The sequence below is a fragment of the Acinonyx jubatus genome, chromosome B1, assembly GCF_027475565.1.
Source record: "Acinonyx jubatus isolate Ajub_Pintada_27869175 chromosome B1, VMU_Ajub_asm_v1.0, whole genome shotgun sequence".
In the NCBI taxonomy this organism is placed as follows: Eukaryota; Metazoa; Chordata; class Mammalia; order Carnivora; family Felidae; genus Acinonyx; species Acinonyx jubatus.
Window position 1 is genome coordinate 136153481 of NC_069382.1, and position 19601 is coordinate 136173081.

Consider the following 19601-nt stretch of genomic DNA (forward strand, 5'->3'; position numbering starts at 1 on the left):
TGACCCTCCCATCACTGTTGCCATATAATGTTGGCAAGGAGCAAATCACTGGTTCCATATCACTCAAGGTTGAGGATTATACAAGGCTTGACACCAGGGGGTGGAGATCATGGGGCCATCTTAGAATTCTGCATACTACACTAGGCCCTTGTGTTTCCCTGCTGTGAGATTCTCTGGCCAAGAATGTTGGCCATGCTGGGTATGTAAAGCTATGTATAAAAAGTCCAGAGTCTTGTACATGTGTGTTCCTAGCAGCATGTTGTGAGCTATTTATAGCAGCCAAAATGTGGAGACAACCCAAATGTCCACTGATGGATGAATGGATAAACAAAATTCCTTCTTGTTTTATGCTACAACATGAATGAACCTTGAAGACGTTATGCAAAGTGAGTAAATCAGACCCAAAAGGACAAATATTGTATTAATCGACTTCTATGGCATACCTAGAGTAATCAAATTTGTAGAGACATAAAGTAGAGTTGGAAGTTGCCAGGGGCTGGGAAGAGCAGAGAATGGGAGTTATTGTCTCATGGGTACAGAGTTTTAGTTTCGGAAGATGAGAAATTCTAGGGTGGTGATGAATGGTGATGATCATTGCAAAACAATGAGAATATACTTAATGCCACTGCACTATGCCCTTAAAAATGGTTAAAATGGTACAGTTTATATAATGCATATTTTGCCACAGTTAAAACAAAAGTCCAGAGTCTTGGGGCTGACTTGACAGCATTGCCCCAGTGGCCTGGCTAGGACATGTTTCAGGTTCTGTATGGTTTCCTGGGAGAAGGGACAGGGGAGTAATGATTTTCTCATTTCTGTATTTATTTGTAATATTGCGGCAGAGAATAAGATATGGAAAAGTCCTGTGACAAACGTTAATTGATTATTGTTAATTAATCAATCATTGTTAATTATTTGATAGTAAATGATTGATTGCACAATGAACCTTCAATGGAGTCGTGTTCCCAGTGCAGTGGGAATAGAGGGAAAAGACAGTTTCAAGCTCCCTTGCATCTTCTTGTTTACAGCTGTAATTCTTAACCTTAAGTGCACATTGTGATCACCTGGGGAGTGGTAAAAAATACTGATGCTTGAGGTTCAACCACCAGGGAGTCCTATTAAATTGGTTTGAAGTGAGCGCCCTGGGTATTAGGATTTGTAAAATCTCCCCAGACGGTCGTAATGTGCAGTGACAATTGGGAGCCAGTATTTGTTATAGGAACAGGCCTCCCTGTAGCTGACTCCTGAAATGTTCAGTTTGATGATTTAAGAGCAATACTCATTACAGACTTTTAAGGGAACTATTTACCATTTCTACCTAATTACCATGCAGCACAATGATGATTATGCATATCATTGAGTGTGTCAGATTAACTTCCTTGTAAATTTTACTTGTTTTCAACATTTCGTTATTAACCTCTGTTGGCTGACGCTCATGGGAATTGGATCATCTGCACACATTTAAGAAAGGGAGAGAGAAATCTTTGTTGTGAGCATGAAGTAACAGTGAACATGATTAGATTACAACCGTATTTAATTACATGGGCAATAGGGTAAGAAAGTTGACCGGAGAGTCATGCCCATTTTCTGATTACACATGGAATGACCTCATCTTTCACATGCTAGTTTCTCAAATAATAAACTTGTGCACTTATTTTTGTTTTCTTGTTGGTTTATTACAAGATATTTGGAAGAAGGAATTAAAAAGATGCTTCTATGCTTATTATCTGTGTCTTGTTTGGTAAGGTACTGACATTTCTTGTCTCCATCCTTGTCTCTGTACCCATCATTTTTAAACTAGGAGAAAGAAATTTTTTAAATGTATATTTATTTTTGAGAGAGAGAGAAGGAGAGAGCGAGAGAGCGTGCACAAGCGGGTGGGGGGGGTGCAGAGAGAGAGAGAGGGAGACCGAGAATCCAAAGCGGGCTCTGCACCATCAGCATGGAGCCTGATGCAAGGCTTGAACTTCAGGAACCTTGAGACCGTGACCTGAGCCAAAGTCCGATGCTCAGTCGACTGAGCCACCCAAGGAGGAAGAATTGGAATGTGCTTTAGCTTTCTTAATCTTGTTGAGTTCCTACTGTTTGCCAGGTGCGCTTATAGGTTTAGATAAATAAGAGGATGTTCAAGAAAGCATAGTCACAGCATCGGAGATTGCAGTCTCTTTGGGGAAACTAAAATGTATTGCAGTCTTCTGTGGTTCATATTCTAAGAGGTGGGTGTACAAAGAAAGGAGGGAAGGTACTATGCCTCGTGGGATCGGGGAAAGTTTCATGGACAAGAGGATCTTGAGATGGATTTGAATGGAGGAATGGCTGGCAGGGAGACAAGGGGCTTGGCCCATTTGGGGACCTGCGAGTAGTTAAGTGGGCCAAGGGTGCTCTGAGCATGGGGAGGCCGAACAGGAGGACCGCCAGCAGTTTGACCGACATTGTGTAGGGTCTCCCTTAAATAAAGGCAGTCTTCAGTATAGTTTTTAGGGCTGTTTTGACTCGAAGGTTTTTATATTGCTGGTAACTTGCTGACTTATAAGAGTAATAGCTGTCCCTTAGGTAATATATTTTATGTGTAGGGCGCTGTTCTTAGAGGTTTACATTGTGAACACATTAAACTGTCATGGAAATCCTATGCCCTGTGGACTGTGTTTATTATCATTTTACAGCTGAGAAAACTGGAGATTAAATGACTTGTCCAGGGTTCTACAGTTCATAAGGGGCAGAATTAGGAATCAAACCCTGGCATTACAGCTTCAGATCTAGTGCCCTTGATAAATATGCTTTACAATATGCTTTCTATTTGTATATGTAATTAAGCTATGAAACATCACATGGGTTGTATGGCCTCAGCTTCTATGCTCACAAGAAATTCTTGAGAGATGACAGAGAAGGCAGAGGCCACTGGCCCCTGCTTTGCACTGAGCCTTATGCAAAGAAGGTTGCAGGGTTACGTGCTATGACCCAACAAAAGCAAACAGTGGGAACAGAGGCCTCTAATATTCAGTACCAGAGAAAGAAGATGGAGCACCCTATATACCAAGAACTGTTGGTGGACTTTGACAAGTTAAACTTCCCGAAGCAGCTTAGAGAACAGAAATGTATTGCTTCCAAGAATGTCGGTTATGAAAGTGGGGGATGTAAAAGGATTACAGGAAAGATCACCGATGCTGCCGCCAATGTGCACGAACTGGAGATCCAGCCCTGCTGGAGGAACTTTGAACTGAACTGAGCCTCTTTGTTTCTCCCTGGTTTCTTTTCCCATTCCACTCTTGCCCTCCAAAAACGTGCCATGAGTACTGCCATTACCAGCTTCTACTGCTGCCATTTTTAAAGTATTTATTGGCAGCTTATCTTAGTTAGTGTGCATGATATTCCTAAAAAGTAGATCTGATTACCATGCTCTGTTCATGGAGGACAAGTGGGAAATTTGGAAGGGTTCAGTGACTTGTCCAAGGTTATACAGCTAGGATGTGGCAGAGCGGAGATTCGAACCTAGGTTTATATATTTAATATTTTATTTTTAGTTTTAGTTTTGAGACAGAGAGAGACAGCATGAGTGACGGAGGGGCTGAGAGAGAGACACACATACAGAATCCAAAGCAGGCTCCAGGCTCTCAGCTGTCAGCACAAAGCCTGATGTGGGGCTCGAACCCACAAACTGTGAGTTCATGACCTGAGCTGAAGTTGGAAGCCCAACCGACTGAGCCACCCAGGCGCCCCAAAGCCATATATTTTTTTAATATTTTATTTTTTAAGGGGTGCCTGGGTAGCTCAGTTGGTTAAGCGTCTGACTCTTGGTTTCAGCTCAGGTCATGATCTCATGGTTTCATGGGTTCGAGCCCCACTTCGGGCTCTGTGCTGATTGGCGTTCTCTCTCTCCCTCTATCTCTCTGCCCCTCTCCTGCTCATGCTGTCTCTGTCTCTCTCAAAAGTAAATAAACAAACCCTAAATTTTTTTTTGTTTTTTAAAATTAACTTTTCAGTGAAGTACACAGATCATGAAGTGAACAAGCACAGGTAACCAACAAACAGATCAGGTAATAGAACATTCCCAGCACCACAGCCCCTCTTTCTCCCTTCTACTCTATACCCATTAAGTACCTCAAAGGCAGCCATTGTCTGTACTAGTATTATTGTAGGTAACTTTTTGCCTATTTTTGAATTGTATTTTAATGGATTTAAAGAGTATGTACTCTACAGAATCTAGCTTGTTTGGTTTACATAGCTAGATTCATTTATGTTAATGTATGTAGCCGTAATTCATTAATTATACCACAGTTTATCAATTCTACTATTGTTGGGCATTTGGTTAATTTTGGTATTTAGCAATTTTGAGTGTGACTTCCATGAACATTTTTGCATGTCTCTCTCTCTGTATATGTTTACCTATATCTATATCTCTCTCTATATACACATTATGTCATGTATATATATGATTTATGATGGGTATATATCTAGGAGTGGAATTGCTGGGTAGTACATGGTGTCTAAGTTCACATTTAATATAGATTGTCAAGCAAGTTTCCCAAGTGGTTGAACAAATATATACTCCCACCAGTAACCTATGAGTATTAAGTTACTCTGCATCCTCAATGGCATTTAGCATTGTCAGTCTTTTTCATTTTAGCCATTCTGGTGGGTATGTTGTGGTATCTTGCCATGGTTTGGGTTATCTTTTCCTTGATAATTAACAAGGGAGGGGCGTCTGGGTGACTCAGTGGGTTGAGTATCCAATTTCGGTTCAGGTCATGATCTCATGGTTCGTGAATTTGAGCCCCACATCCGCCTGACAGTGTTAAGCCTGTGTGGGATTCTTTCTCTCTCTCTGACCCTCCCCCACTTGTGCTCTCTCTCTTTCTCAAAATAAGTAAAGGAAAAAAAAAAACAAACACACAAACAAGGGTGAGCCCTTTTTGGAAGTATTTTCCATTGATGTCTGTTTTTCCCCATAGCTCTGCAGTATAACTGTTGTCTTAAATTAGGTATCTATGGGGGCACCTGGGTGGCTCAGTCGGTTAAGCATCCGACTTTGGCTCGGGTCATGATCTCACGGCTTGTGAGTTCAAGCCCCGCATCGGGCTCTGTGCTGACAGCTCAGAGCCTGGAGCCTGCTTCAGATTCTTTGTCTCCCTCTCCCTCTGCCCCTCCCTGCTTGTTCTCTGTCTCTCTGCCTCTCAAAAATAAGTAAACATTGAAAAAAATTAAAAAACATAAATTAAGTATCTATGTATGTGTAGCTGGGCTTTTTTGACTTTCAATTCTGTTCCCAAGGTCTTTATTGTACATTCTGGTGCCAAGAGTATCTTCTCTTAATAATTTTGATTTATAATAATTCTTGGTACCCATTACTTTAAGTCCGCCAACTTTGTTGTTGTCCTTCAGTGTTGTAATGGCTATTCTTCGGCCTTTTATGACTAAGAATTTTAGAATCAGCTTGTTAATTTTCATAAATTTTTTTTTCAGAATGTCAATTGGGATTTAATAGACCTTGATCAATTTTAGTAAAATTGATACCATTAAAAAATTGAGTCTTCTCATCCACATCTATGATATATGCTTCCATTTGTTTCTTTTTCATTTCTGTCAATATTTTGTACTTCTCTGTGGGGGTCTCCCACACTTTTGTTACATGCAACCCTGTATAGTTGATTTTTTTATCTTGTTAAAATGATGTAATTTTTAAACTTTCATTTTTAGTTATTTGATGCTGGGATATAGAAATATAATTGAATTGTTTGGAGAGCTTGTATCCAGTGAGATTGTTGAAATAACTTGTTAATTTTGATAGTTTACTTGTACATCCTTTTGAATCTCTCACTTATGCAACGTGTCTTTAGAAGGAATGGCAATTTTATTTCTTTTCCTATGCTTACATCTTTTATATTTTTCTTTTTTTTCTTTGTAATTATTTTTCCCACTCACCTTATTAAATTTGCTCAGACTTCTGGTTCAGGGTCAAATTGAAACAGCCCATTTCTGATATCTGGAGGGAAACTTTCAGTATTTTACCGTGTGAGATAATGATTTCTGTTTTTTGTTTTGTTTTGTAGATAATGTTTTATAATTTTGTAGATAATGTTCAGATTAAGGACATTCCATTCCAGTCTATTCCTAATTTGCTAAGGGCTTTTTTAAAATTTAGAAACCGGGTGGCCTGGCAGGCTCAGTCAGAGGAGCATGTGACACTTGATCTTGGGGTCATGAGTTTGAGCCCCACATGGGGTGTAGAGATTACTTAAATAAAACTTAAAAAAATAAAATTTAGAAATCATATATAGGTGTTTAATTTTATCAAATACTTTTTCTGCATCCAATAATATTTTGCAGTTTTTTTAATCCTTTATTCTTTTTGTGTGGTTAATTACATCAGTTAATTTTCAGTGTGATTTAGAATACTTACTTTACATACTTGTTTTGTTTTCTAACTTTGCACTTACCATCATTAGGGATATTAGCCTTTAATTTTTCTTTCTTGTGATGTGGGTTTTGTTCTCAGGCTATTCTCATACTATAAAGTAAATTGGGAAAAATTATTCTTTTTTATTTTCTGGAAAAGATTATATAAGATTAATGTTATTTTTCCTTAAGTGTCTGGAAAGCTTAGTGGTAGTGTCATCTGGGCCTAGAATTCCTTTTGTGAGATATTTTTATCTTTTATTTAATTTTTTAATTGCTAATTTTTACTTCTTCTTGTGTCAGATATGGTTTGTTGCATTTTTCTTGGAAGCTTTTCATTTCATCTAAATCTTCAAGAATTGGTTACACTATCCATTCATTTTTTTCATATCTATAATATCTATAGGGATGTCTCCCTTCTTATATTTGATATTGATAATTATATGTTAATATATTATGTTTATATGTTACATTATATGTTAATATAATATGTTTATATGTTAATTATATGTTAATATAATATGTTTATATGTTAAATTATGTTATTTATATGTTAAATTATATGTTAATATTAATAATTATCAACACATAAATTGTATGTGTTGGTTCTCTTTATTGTACTTTTTTTTCTGTTTTACTATTTTCTCCTTCCATTTCATTGTTTATTTCCTTCTCCCTTTTCTGAGTTCACCTTTTTTTCTAGCGCTTTTAGGTGGACACTTAAGTTATTCAATTTTATCTTTCTTCTTTTCTAATGTATCTCTTTAATACTGTAAGTTTCTTAGCGTGATTTATGTGCTCCTCACAATTTTTGGCATGTCGCATATTTATCATTTATTTCAAAATATTATCTGATTTTCCTTCTAATTTAATCATTGATCAGAGGGCTATTTAGAAATAAATTGCTCAAAAAATGTTCAATTTTCAATTCACACTCAATTCTCAAACATTTGAGAATTTTTTGATTATGCTTTGTTATTGATTTCCCTAGCTTAATTCTACTGTATTCAAAGAACATATTTTGTATTTTTGAGACTTGCTTTATGGCCCGCCATATGGTCAACATTGATGAAGGTTTTTGTGCACTTGAAAAGAATGTGTGTTCTGAATTTGTTGAATGCAATCTTTTGAAATATCAGTGAGGTCAAGAAATTAAGTTTGATAGTCAATTGTTTAGAACTATGTTCTAACTAATTTTCATCAACTTTTTCCATTGGTTACTCAGAGGGATGTGTTAAAATCTCCTAATTGTGGATTCATTTATTTCTTCTTTTATTTTTGTCAATTTTTTTCTATATTTTGAGGCTATTTAATTAATTGCATACACATTTAGAAATATATCTTCCTGATCATACCAATATGAAATATCCCTCTCTATTTCTGGAAATGTAATTTTTGTTGCACTCTACTTTCCAGTATCAAGAAACATTTTCTTCATAATTGGTGTTTACATAGTATAAACATCTCTTTCTACCTTCTTACTTTCAGCCTTTCTATGTCATTATCTTTAAAGCATGCTTCTTATAAGTAACACACATTTTGTATTTCCTTTTTACTTTATTTCATTTTTCAATCTGACAGTCTTTAGTGTTTAGTGTTTTTGTCTCTAAGTAAATACAAGTATTTGCATTTAACTCTAACATAATACTATTTGTTTCTTATATGTTATACTTCTTTGGTTTCTTTTAAAATTAGACGTATTATTAATTTTTTTAAGAGAGAGAGAGAGCAAGTGGAGAGGGAGAGGGAGAGGGTGGGGGAGAGAGAGAGAGAGAGAGAGAGAGAGAGAGAATTTTAAGCACCTGATGCTGAGCTCAGTCCCACCACCCTGGGATCATGACCTGAGCTGAATTCAAGAGTCAGATACTCAACTTACTGAGCCACCCAGGATCCCTGAAATAAATATATTATTATTTCATTTTCTTTTCTGTTAGCTTCCATTGAAACATTATTTGGCTGATCTTGTAGGGGTTACCCTAAATTATAACATCTTCTGTAATTTATTAAATTTCTAATGTAGATTAGTACTTGCGTCACTTCCTGTACCTTAAATTATGTTTACTGCCACCCTTCCCCCTCCTCACAACTTGGCTGTGGTTCTCAAACAATGTATTTATCATACATTTTATTTTATTTCATTATTTTTTATTTTTTATATGAAATTTATTGTTAACTTGGTTTCCAAACAACACCCAGTGCTCATCCCACCAGGTGCCCTCCTCAATACCCATCACCCACTTTCCCCTCTTCCCCACCACCCATCAACCCTCAGTTTGTTCTCAGTATTTAAGAGTCTCTTATGGTTTGCCTCCTTCCCTCTCTGTAACTTTTTTCCCCCTTTCCCCTCCCCCCTGGTCTTCTGTTGAGTTTCTCAGGATCCACATATGAGTGAAAACATATGGTATCTGTCTTATTTCACTCGACTTATTTCACTTAGCATAACACTCTCCAGTTCCATCCATGTTGCTACACATGGCCAGATTTTATTCTTTCTCATTGTCAAGTAGTATTCCATTGTATATATAAACCACAATTTCTTTATCTATTCATCAGTGGATGGACATTTAGGCTCTTTCCATAATTTCACTGCTATAAACATTGGGGTACAAGTGCCCCTATGCATCAGCACTCCTGTATCCCTTGGGTAAATTCCTAGCAGTGCTATTGCTGGGTCATAGGGTAGATCTATTTTTAATTTTTTGAGGAACCTCCACACTGTTTTCCAGAGTGACTGTACCACTTAAACACGACATTGCTATTATGCTATTACTTCTTTATAAAGACAAGCTTTCTTTAGTCATCCACATTATTACTTTTTCCATTGCTTCTTTCTAATGTCTATTAGTTTCCATCTGGGATCATTTTGTTTGTGTGGAGCTCTCCACTATTATGAGTCTGTTGCCAATGGAATGACATTCTAAAGTGTATTCATTTCACTTGTATTTTTAAAGGCAATTTTCACTGGGTAAAGATACTGGAAATAGGCATTTTAAAGCTTTTTGGAGATATTCCAAATATCTGGCTTTCATTATTTCAGTTGAGGAGTAAGTCAGTTATATTGTTGGTTATTTGAGGTAATGTATCTCTTCTTTATCTGCATTGTAGATTTTTCTCTTTTTATTTGGTTTTCAGCAATTTGACTATGATGATCCTAGGTATGGTTTTTTAAAGATATGTTTTGTTTGGAGTTCATAGTGTATCTTGTCTGTGATTCAATATCTTTTCATGGATTTAAGAAGATTCTTAAATATGATCCCTATATATATTGTTTCAGTACAATTCTTTCCTTTTCTTCAGGGAAGAAATTACACCTATGTCTAAATTCTCTGTGATGACTCATACATCTTCTATGTTTTGTACTGTTTTTGTTCTTGTTGCACTATTTTCCATCCTATATTCTCTCTAACTGCCTATGTAGATATATTCTACCTGCTTATAGTATTCAGTTTCTAATCCTTTTCAGCTGTGTCTTGCAGATTTTAAATTCATCTGTCGAATTTCAAGCTTCAGATTATGTATTTTTCGGTTCTGGAATTTCCATTTGATTAAAGCAAAAAAAATTGTGTTCTCCACTGATAGTCTCCATTTTGTTTTTGATTTTATTAAAAATAATTAAATACAATTCTATTAAAGTCTGTCTGACTCCTACAATATCTTGGTCTGTTAGGTCTGTTTCTGTTGTCTTTTTTTCTCTTGGTCTTCAGTCATTTGGTCTTTTCTCCTGCTATGCCTGGTAACTTTTGATATTTTGCCAGATACTCTTTAGGGAAAAACTCTAGAGAAAATTTGAGTCTCTAGATTTTGTGAACATCCTATGGAAACAACTTACCTTTGCTTCTGGAAGGCAGGGTAGGGGCAAATCATTTTAACCAAAATAGGAATTTGTCATTTTGAAGTTGGTTTTCAGTCTTTTCCAGAGCTAGCCTCTTTTGGGCTGCTGTATTTACTCATAGGTTACAGCCCTGCAGTTGTCCCATCTGAAATCTTGGATGTTTACCAGGATTCTTCCTTCAGGGGTGCCTTGAATATTGACTCTGGTCTTCCCAATCCTTTGAGACTGCCAAAATTCTGCTCAGTGCTGACTACAAATCAGCAAATGCCTTAAAGGGAAAAGCAGATACGAATGTCAAACTCATATTATCTCTCTCTCTCTCTCTCTCTCTCTCTTTTTAATGTTTATTCATTTAGAATAATAGAGAGAGAGAGAGAGAGAGAGAGAGAGAGAGAGAGAGAGAGAGAGATAACATGAGTTGGGGAGGGGAAGAGAGAGAGAGGGAGACAGAATCTGAAGCAGGCTGCAGGCTCTGAGCTGTCATCACAGAGCCCCATGTGGGTCTTTAGCTGGTGAACCGCCAAGATCATGACCTGAGCTAAAGTCAGATGCCCAACCGTCTGAGCCACCCAGGTGCCCCTATATTCTCTAGTGGATCATGGCTTTTCAGGCTGTTATGTTGATAGGTCTCCAGTGCTTTCAAAAGCAGGTTTGCAGTATATTAATTTAATTAGTTTTTGTAGTTGTGTGAGTAGGGAGAGTTGTTCTGATAATAGCTTGCCTATCATAGTTGTAGAAGGAGCAGTAAAGTTCATACTTGTAGGCACTGCTATCTGTTGCCTCTTAAACAGATAATTCAAGAGAAGACCCAGTCCTTCAAAGATTTATAATCTGGTTTGGAGGAAAAGTCATAGAGACAACTCTTTTCTAATAATACAATATTACAATAATACAATATTATAATACAATAATATAATACAATATTATAATAATATTATTCAGTAAATTAAGTTTAAAGAATTTGAGGCCATGGAACATGTTTAATAAATTTTTATACCCAAAGTAAATGTTTGATAAAATTTTTGAATTTAATAGACATGAATATAATACTCTAAGAGTTTAGAGTAGAGTTAGAAGATTGTGTGAACTATAGCATCCTTGCCTAGATCATAATGGGATAATTATAAGGTTTGGGCTGGTTGAGGGGAGAAGAAATTAAGTTAAACTGGAGGAGAAAACAGAGGCTAAGCCTAAAGATAAAGCTGGCAGGCATAGGAGACAAGATACCAGCCTGTCTGTAGCAAAGGGTTTGTTTTATGAAGTGAGTACTAGACGGATGGAGTAGAGCCATGTGGTGGGAAATGGTGAATACCAGATTGTGGGATATTGATTTTCTTCTATGGGCAAAAGGGTTTTCAGACTACTTCCATGGAATGTTCGTAGAAGCTAAGCCAAAAGAAGAAGTAAATATAACAGACATTGAGGTTTGGGAAACATTGGTTTAACAGATTTGTTTACTGAAATATTTCTTTGAACTCTGAAAGTATGCATTGTAAATTTCCAAAATTGTTCAAACTCAGCACACTCTTGCTTATAAAAGAAGAGCCCTTCCTGGAACATATTTTGGGAAATTAGGATATGTGGGCATTGATGAAACACTAGCTGGAATGTTACAAGATCATGGAAGGCCCATGAAAGATGGGGCTTTCTTGGTACTGTTCACAGTTCTACTGCTTGCTCTGAGAACATGTAGCAAAAGTATTTTCTTAGTATATATTAAATGAATGATTTTTTGGCTTTAGAGGATAAAGAAAAAATGAGATCAGAATTAAATCAGTTTTTTTTTAGCAAGATTAATCTGATAATATAGTATAGAATAGAATATGAGGGAAAGAGGCTAGAAGCTGAAACGTTAAAAAAGAACGTATTAAAAGTTTTCCCAACCTAAGATTTTTTTTTTCTTGGACTGTGGCGACATCTTTGAAAATGGAAACTAAAATGGATAACAATGATATTTTGTAAAGAGAAATGACAAGATTTGGTGATAAATTAGTTGCAGGAAGAAGTAAGTTTTCAAGGTACTCAAAAGAGTTTGTATGGCTCTGAGTCACTATAGGGCAGAAGGAATTTCTTCGTTGTTTTCTTAATGTAGCCTAATGATCTGATGGATGCGGTTTTGAAGGAAGTATCCAATCCCGTGAAAGTTTACTTTGTGTCTACTTTATGTTTGAGAACTTTCTGTGTAGAAAAATAGTACAAGTTTTGAAACAGTAAAGCTAGTGATGGGAAAGAGTTTGAATGAAAGATGCAGAAAAAAAAAAACCCTGTTTTTAAAAATCATGCTGAATTTGGGGCACCTGGGTGGCTTAGTCAGGTAAGCGGCCAACTCTTGATTTCAGCTCAGGTCATGATCTTGCAGTTTGTGAGATCAAGCCCTGCATCAGACTCTGAGCTGACAGCAAGGGGCCTGCTTGTGATTCTCTCTGTCCATCTCTCTGTCCTTTCCCTGCTTGTGGTAACTCATGCTCTCTGTCTCTCTCTCTCTCTCTCTCTGAAAAATAAACTTAAAAAAAAAAAACTACATAAAAAAAATCATGCTGAGTTTGACTGAAAGCAAGTATGTTGTGCAGAGTCTAACTTAGCCCACAAATTCACTTTTCTGCCAGCTCAATAATTCTATAACAGCTGCATATAAAGTATGTTGATTAAAACATTTGAAAGTTATGGTACTTAAGATTGGGTAATTATTTGAAGCTACTTCTCTTCCCAAAGAAAACAGAGTATTTCAGGATTATCAACAAGAGGGCCTTGGATTTGAGGAATGAACAGGTTATGAGACTGGGAATACATATTCTGTCTAGTCTAGATATGCTAAGAGTCAAAGTCTAGGAAAACCCAGACTACTACCATCACCTTCTGTGTCTGAGCTAACTTAGTGAGTCCCAAGGGAACTGACTGCCTTGGCTCAGAAGAGGCAGGGGATGGAATGGAAGCCATACAGGCTTCAGACTCACAGACTTGGATTTAAATCCTAGAGGGAACAAGTTGCTTGCTTTTTAGGCTACTTATCCGTACAGTAACAATAGTGATTATTTCACAGGATGGTGGTAAAGATTAAATAAGATATAAAATAGCTAGTACTATAGGCACTATGCATGCAAATATACATGAATAAATGAAAATAAAAATGAGTACTGTGTTGTAGTTTCTTAAATACACCTTCTACCAACCAGCCAGATTTTCTTTTCCACCTAAAAAAAAAAATCATGTATCATGTTATTAACATTAATCTAGGGATCTTGAGAGATGCTACACTTGTGATGATGGCAGCCAGGAGTGATTATAAAATTGATGTAATACCAATTACAGAAAACTATTCAAAAATACTTTCAAAGGTTTTACATGTAAAGTAGGGCAGTTACATGGGTCAAGTGCTGGTGGGACTAGAAGAACAATTTGTCCTTGCTGTAAAAGTTGTAAGTACTAGAATCTAAATGAGGTAAATCTAAATAGCAAAACATGGTTTTCATTAATTGTAACGTAATCTCTTTTTGCCATTACACCAGCGAGAAGAAGCTCATTACAGATGCCCTTAATAGAAATCAGTTTCTGAAGAGACTGGATCCTCAGCAGATCAAAGACATGGTGGAATGCATGTATGGTAGAAACTACCAGCAAGGGAGTTACATTATTAAGCAAGGAGAACCAGGAAACCATATCTTTGTGCTAGCAGGTGGGTTTCACAGGTTTTTCCAGTTCCAGTTCTTACATAACAAATATTTTGCTTATTGCCTTATGATTTTTTGCAAACATTTATAAAAATGCAAAACCGGTTGCTCTGTTTGTATGAAACCATAACAGAACGAGCTCATGAAATAGTAACATTGTTGACCTAATCATAATGGTGATAATAATATTTACTGAGTGCATTTTATGTGTCAAGCATCCTACTGAGCACTTTATAGAGAGATCTCATTTCATCTTCTCACCAACTCTGTTAGGTAAGTGCTGTTATCACCTTATTACTAACGTGGACTTTGCCACAGAAAAGTTATGTAACTTACGCAAGGCCACAAAGCTCATAAATAGTGGAGGTAGAACGCAGATGTAGATAATCTGACTTGTGTCCGTACTTCTAATCACAATGCCACCTACTCAGCAACTGCAAAAAAGGTGTTTCTATTTAAAATACTGCTGCTTGGGGCGCCTCAGTTGATTGAGCCTCCGACTTCAGCTCAGGTCACGATCTCGCGGTCCGTGAGTTCGAGCCCTGTGTCAGGCTCTGGGCTGATGGCTCAGAGCCTGGAGCCTGCTTCCGATTCTGTGTCTCCCTCTCTCTCTGCCTCTCCCCCATTCATGCTCTGTCTCTCTCTGTCTCAAAAATAAATAAATAAAATACTGCTGCTTATGTTGACATTTTTAGGTTGTTGTAGCAGGATAAAGAAAACAGTTGTTTTTGTGGTTCTGTAAAATATTTGGATTATATACGAATGCTTTCAGAAGATAATTTAGGTACATGTAACCAACATGTGAATCAAATGGAATGCATTAAGATTAAAACTGGTGTCTTTAGAACCATTTAAATGGTTTTCTCCATATACAATTATAGGAACAGGTTTACATGCTGGGTAGATTTTAATAATCAGATAGGCAAAGGATTTCTTAAATGCATACCAAATGCATGCCTTATAGTAGTACTCAAAAAATGATTTTTGTTAGATATAGAGACAAGAAATTATATGAACAGGGTGTATGTTTAGTGAACACCTTCTCAAGTTCTGAATTGCCCCAACTTTTTGAGTTTTAGGGAAAAAGTTAAGGTGGCTTACCCAGATGGAGTGGTAAATTGAGACATGCTGTGGCCTTTTATTTTATACTGTAGTTCCTGGCAACCTAGGAATGCTTTCATGATTCTTGTTTCCTTGGGGGCCTTAGGTGTAGGGCAGAAGTTGCCATTCCAAACAAATTAATAAATATGTATTGTTGTATTTATACCATATAAAAGATTGTTTTCATATGCTCTGATTCCTTAGACATGCTACTTTCATAAATATTGGTGTTTATTTGCCATAAACGTCTCTGTAGACACCCCTAAAATTATACAGTCATTCTCAAGAAATTATTCTCCCAAGAATTATTCTAATTCTATGGTCTGAATTTAGCCAACCTTCAAGTTTTTGGGGACGATAATCCAGGGCAGTTTCCCCATCTTTCAACTTTTCTCTTGGCCATTTCATTTCTACTTTAGCAACACCAGAACCTCTGGCATGAAAAAATAGATCATTAACTCAACAAATTTTTATGGAAGCTGTTAGGAAAAGATGAGAAACTCATGTCAGCCCATCTTGTTCCTTGCCGATAACTCCAATGAAAGACTAGGGAAGAGAAGAGTTAGAACAGAAGCCAGCATCAGTACAGTCATTGACATCAGGGTTACAGCACACATGGAAATGAAAATTGGGCAGTTTCTTATTTGAATAAATTATGGTGTTATCTCAGGACTGACTTGCCTGATTTAACTGATTGGGCAAATTAGTTAATTAAAAATCTCCCTTTTATAATATATGGCATGAATAGCAAATATTAAAAGCATATTTAGCTTAAACTTTGATGTTCCATATAATTCTTTAGTATTTCCCAAGTCCCATGGGTCATACTCAAATAGAAAAAAAAAACTTTAAATGCAATGAGACCCATGATACAAACTTGACGGTACCACTAAGTGGTTTCAGTGGAGTGGAATTTAGTTGTGATGAGAAATTATTAAATTTTGTATTATATCTGTAGGATTTGGAGCCAATGCAGCTTTTTTTCTTACTATAATGTAAGTTCTATCAGAATAAGTAATTTAAAAAATTTCCTCAACATTTTTATTCATTTTTTGAGAGACAGAGAGACACAGAGTGTGTGTGGGGGAGGGGCAGAGAGAGAGGGAGACACAGAATCCGAAGCAGGCTCCAGGCTCTGAGCCATCAGCACAGAGCCCAACGCGGGGCTCCAACCCACAAACCCGCGAGATCATGATCTGAGCCGAAGTAGGCTGCTTACCGACTGACCTGCCCAGGCGCCCCCAGAATAAGTATCTTTTGTGTCTCTTTGGCAGTTGTACCAGTTCCTGCTACAACATAGGTACTCAAATCAGATTTGGTGAATGAATGGCTGGGCAGAGATGATTCAGAGCTGCTTAGTGGTGAACTAGGAGAAGGAAAGATGAACTCTTCAAGGGAAAGAGAATAACCCACCATTTTTTCCCCCTCGAAGAATGGAGGTCTCTTTTGCATGTAGCTTTTTGTTAGGTAAGGTTTTATTTACACTCATTTTCAAAAGGAAACGAGAAGAGAATCACTGGGGCCAAATAATTGTGAGGAGGTGGCCTCAAATACTGCCTCTCCCTTTCCTTGATAGGCACTCTTCTTTCTCATTTTTATAAGACTTTATTTTTTCTAGAGCAGTTTTAGGTATGCAACAAAATTTAGAAGGAAATACACAAATTTTTCCATATACCCCTTGTCCCCACACAGCCATGGCCTCCACCATTATCAACATCACTCACCAGAATGGCGCCTTTTTTTTTTTTTAATCAAGGATGAGCCTGTATTGATATATCATCAAAGTTTACCATAAGTTGCTGTTGTACCTTCTATGGGTTTAGAGAAATGTATAATGACATTTATCCGTCATTATAAAATCACGCAGAGTATTTTCACCATCCTAAAAATTCTCTGTGCTCTGCCTGTTCATCTCCCCTGACCCTATCCCTGGCAACCACTGATCTTTTCATTTTCTCCATAGTTTCCCCTTTTCCAGAATGTCATATTGCTGGAATTATACAGTATGTAGCTTTTTTAAATTGAATTCTTTCACTTAGTTACATATGCACTTGAGGCTCCTCCTTGTCTTTTTGTGGCCTAATAGCATCTTCCTTCCTTCCTTCCTTCCTTCCTTCCTTCCTTCCTTCCTTCCTTCCTTCCTTCCTTCCTCTCTTTCTTTCTTTCTTTCTTTCTTTCTTCTTTTTCTTTTTTCTTTTCTTTTCTCTTTTTTTTTGGAGCAGCAGGCAAAAGTTTATTAGAATACAAGATTAGAAAGGAAGACTAGTAGGAAAGCTCTCACTCTCTTTCCAGAGAGGGGACATTCGAAAGTGAATGCCCCTAAAGCTCATTTCTTTTTAAGTACTGAATAATATTCCATTGGCTGGATGTACCACAGTTTCTCTGTTCATCTGTTAAAGGACATCTTTGTCATTTCTAAGTTTTGGCAGTTATAAATAAAGCTGCTGTAAATATCTGTGTGCAGGTTTTTGTGTGGATCAGAGGTTTGAACTCCTTTGGGTAAAATGCTAAGGAGGGCAATGGCTGCCTTGTATGGTAAGATTATGTTTAATAGAAGAAAGTGCCAAACTGTCTTCCAAAGTGACTGTCCCATTTTACATTCCCATCGGCAATGTAGGAGAGTTCCCCTTGTTCCATGTGCTCACTAACATTGGGTGTTGTCAGTGTTCCAGGTTTTTGTCATTCTACTAGGTGTGTGGTGGTATTTTACTGTTGTTTTAGTCTGCATTTCTCTGATGACGCATGATGTGGGGCATCATTTCATATGCTTATTTACCATCTGTCTATCTTCTCTGGTGAGCATCTGTTAAAGCTCTTTGGCCCATTTTTTAATCAGATTGTTTGTTTTCTTGCTGTTGAGTTGTTAGGGGTTTTTGTATATTTTGCCAAACATACTTTGATCACGTGTGTCTTTTTGCAAAAATATTTTCTTACAGTCTGTGGCTTGTCTTCTAATTCTCTTGATACTGTTTTTCTCATGCACTTTTCTTAGCAACTGTCATTTATTACTTCATGTCAGTGATTGAGGGTTTAGACAACAATGCAGGCATGGTGAAGTTACTTACCCAAGGTTACACAGCCAATGATTGGACAGAGCCAGGCTGTCTGACTCCAGGGCCCATGCAATTCTAATTATGACAAGTTAGTCCTTCTGTTAGTGTGGACAGCTAGGATGTGTTTTCAAGACATACAGTAATTGTTGTGTTCCTTGGACAAAAGAAATAGTTTTATGCTACATTTTCTTGGGGTAGAATGAATTTTAAATACAACACTTGCCATCCACTGCTTCTGGGGAAGAACTTTGTAGCAATGATAATAACATTAACAATAGCTAACACTAACATAGCATTTTCTGTGTGTTAGCCATTGTTCTAAGTTCCCTACCCATGTTAACTAATTTAATTCTCACAGCAACTGAGGTGAATATTATTATTATTATTATTATTATTATTATTATCATCATCATCCCCATTACCGACAAAGAACCCCAGGCAGAGTAGGGAACCCCTTTCTTTCAAAGTGATCAGCTAATAGAGAGTAAGTGGGAGAGCTGCTTTTAGTCTACACTGTCAACCACTATATTATAATGAGAATCATAAGAGATCTTGCCTGTATGCTTTGTGTACTTTCTGATTGTCTTACTTTTGTAATTTATTTGGATTATTTGTGTTTTTTCTTAAATTCTGCGTGACAGAGGGTCGACTAGAGGTGTTCCAAGGGGAGAGATTGCTGTCATCCATCCCCATGTGGACCACGTTTGGGGAGCTAGCCATTTTATACAACTGTACGAGAACTGCCTCTGTGAAAGGTAACGGGATGAAAGGCTCTAGTTTTGAATCGTTACGCAATGTTTATGACAATCTAAGTCACTACTATTGCCTGCTGAGTATTTCTGTCTCCCATTGTGCCCCATGTGCTCTTGTTAACAGAAATGCTATGCTTACAAAAGAATTTATATTGAAGCACTTGTCTAAATAATGCAAATTCAAGAGAACTTTTCCTTCAGGTACCTGCATATGAAATATGAAAATGGCTTTATATTACTGAATTATTCCAATATTTGCTCTAATTACCACTTCGCTTTTTTTTCTGTGTAAACATCTGCCTTTGGTTCATCCAGAATGTTAGCTTTTCATTCTCTGTGATGTTCCAAACATATTATAAACCAGAAAAATTAATGAAACCAATGAAAATATATAAATAGCCAAAGGGAGGTGAATTAATTAATGAGAGTTTTCCTGAGTGACTCCTGGGATTAGTTTAAGGGTTCTTGTTTTTATTGACATTATTCATGGTTATCTTGGGCATGAATACTTAGATGTGTTTCTCAGTGTTTAGGACTGGGTTAAGTGTCTCAGAATTGCTGCAGTTTTGATTAAAAAATGCAGATTCTGGGGCTTCACTCCAAACACAAATCAGAATCTCTGGCAATGGAGCTTAGGGATCTGAATTTTTTTTAAAGTTTTTTTTTTTAATGTTTATTTATTTTTTAGGAGGGGAGGGACAGAGAGGGAGGGGGACAAAAATCTGAAGCAGGCTCCAGGCTCCAAGCTATCAGCACAGAGCCCAATGCAGGGCTTGAACTCACAAACTGTGAGATCATGACC

The 19601-nt window shown here is 37.0% G+C and overlaps 1 protein-coding gene across 5 annotated transcripts in view; it reads left to right on the forward strand.

Moving 5' to 3' along the window:
* Window positions 1-19601, forward strand: part of PRKG2 (protein kinase cGMP-dependent 2) — a 104666-nt gene that overhangs the window by 19603 nt on the left and 65462 nt on the right. For 4 of the 5 annotated variants that reach the window (XM_027059249.2, XM_027059244.2, XM_027059236.2 and 1 more), the window contains 2 exons: window positions 13732-13898; window positions 18689-18802. In XM_027059249.2, coding sequence (XP_026915050.1) covers window positions 13732-13898; window positions 18689-18802 — 281 coding nt within the window. Of the gene's footprint in view, window positions 1-11180; window positions 12540-13731; window positions 13899-18688; window positions 18803-19601 lie in introns of those variants that run through there. The other variant, XM_053217209.1, reaches the window with a different exon arrangement.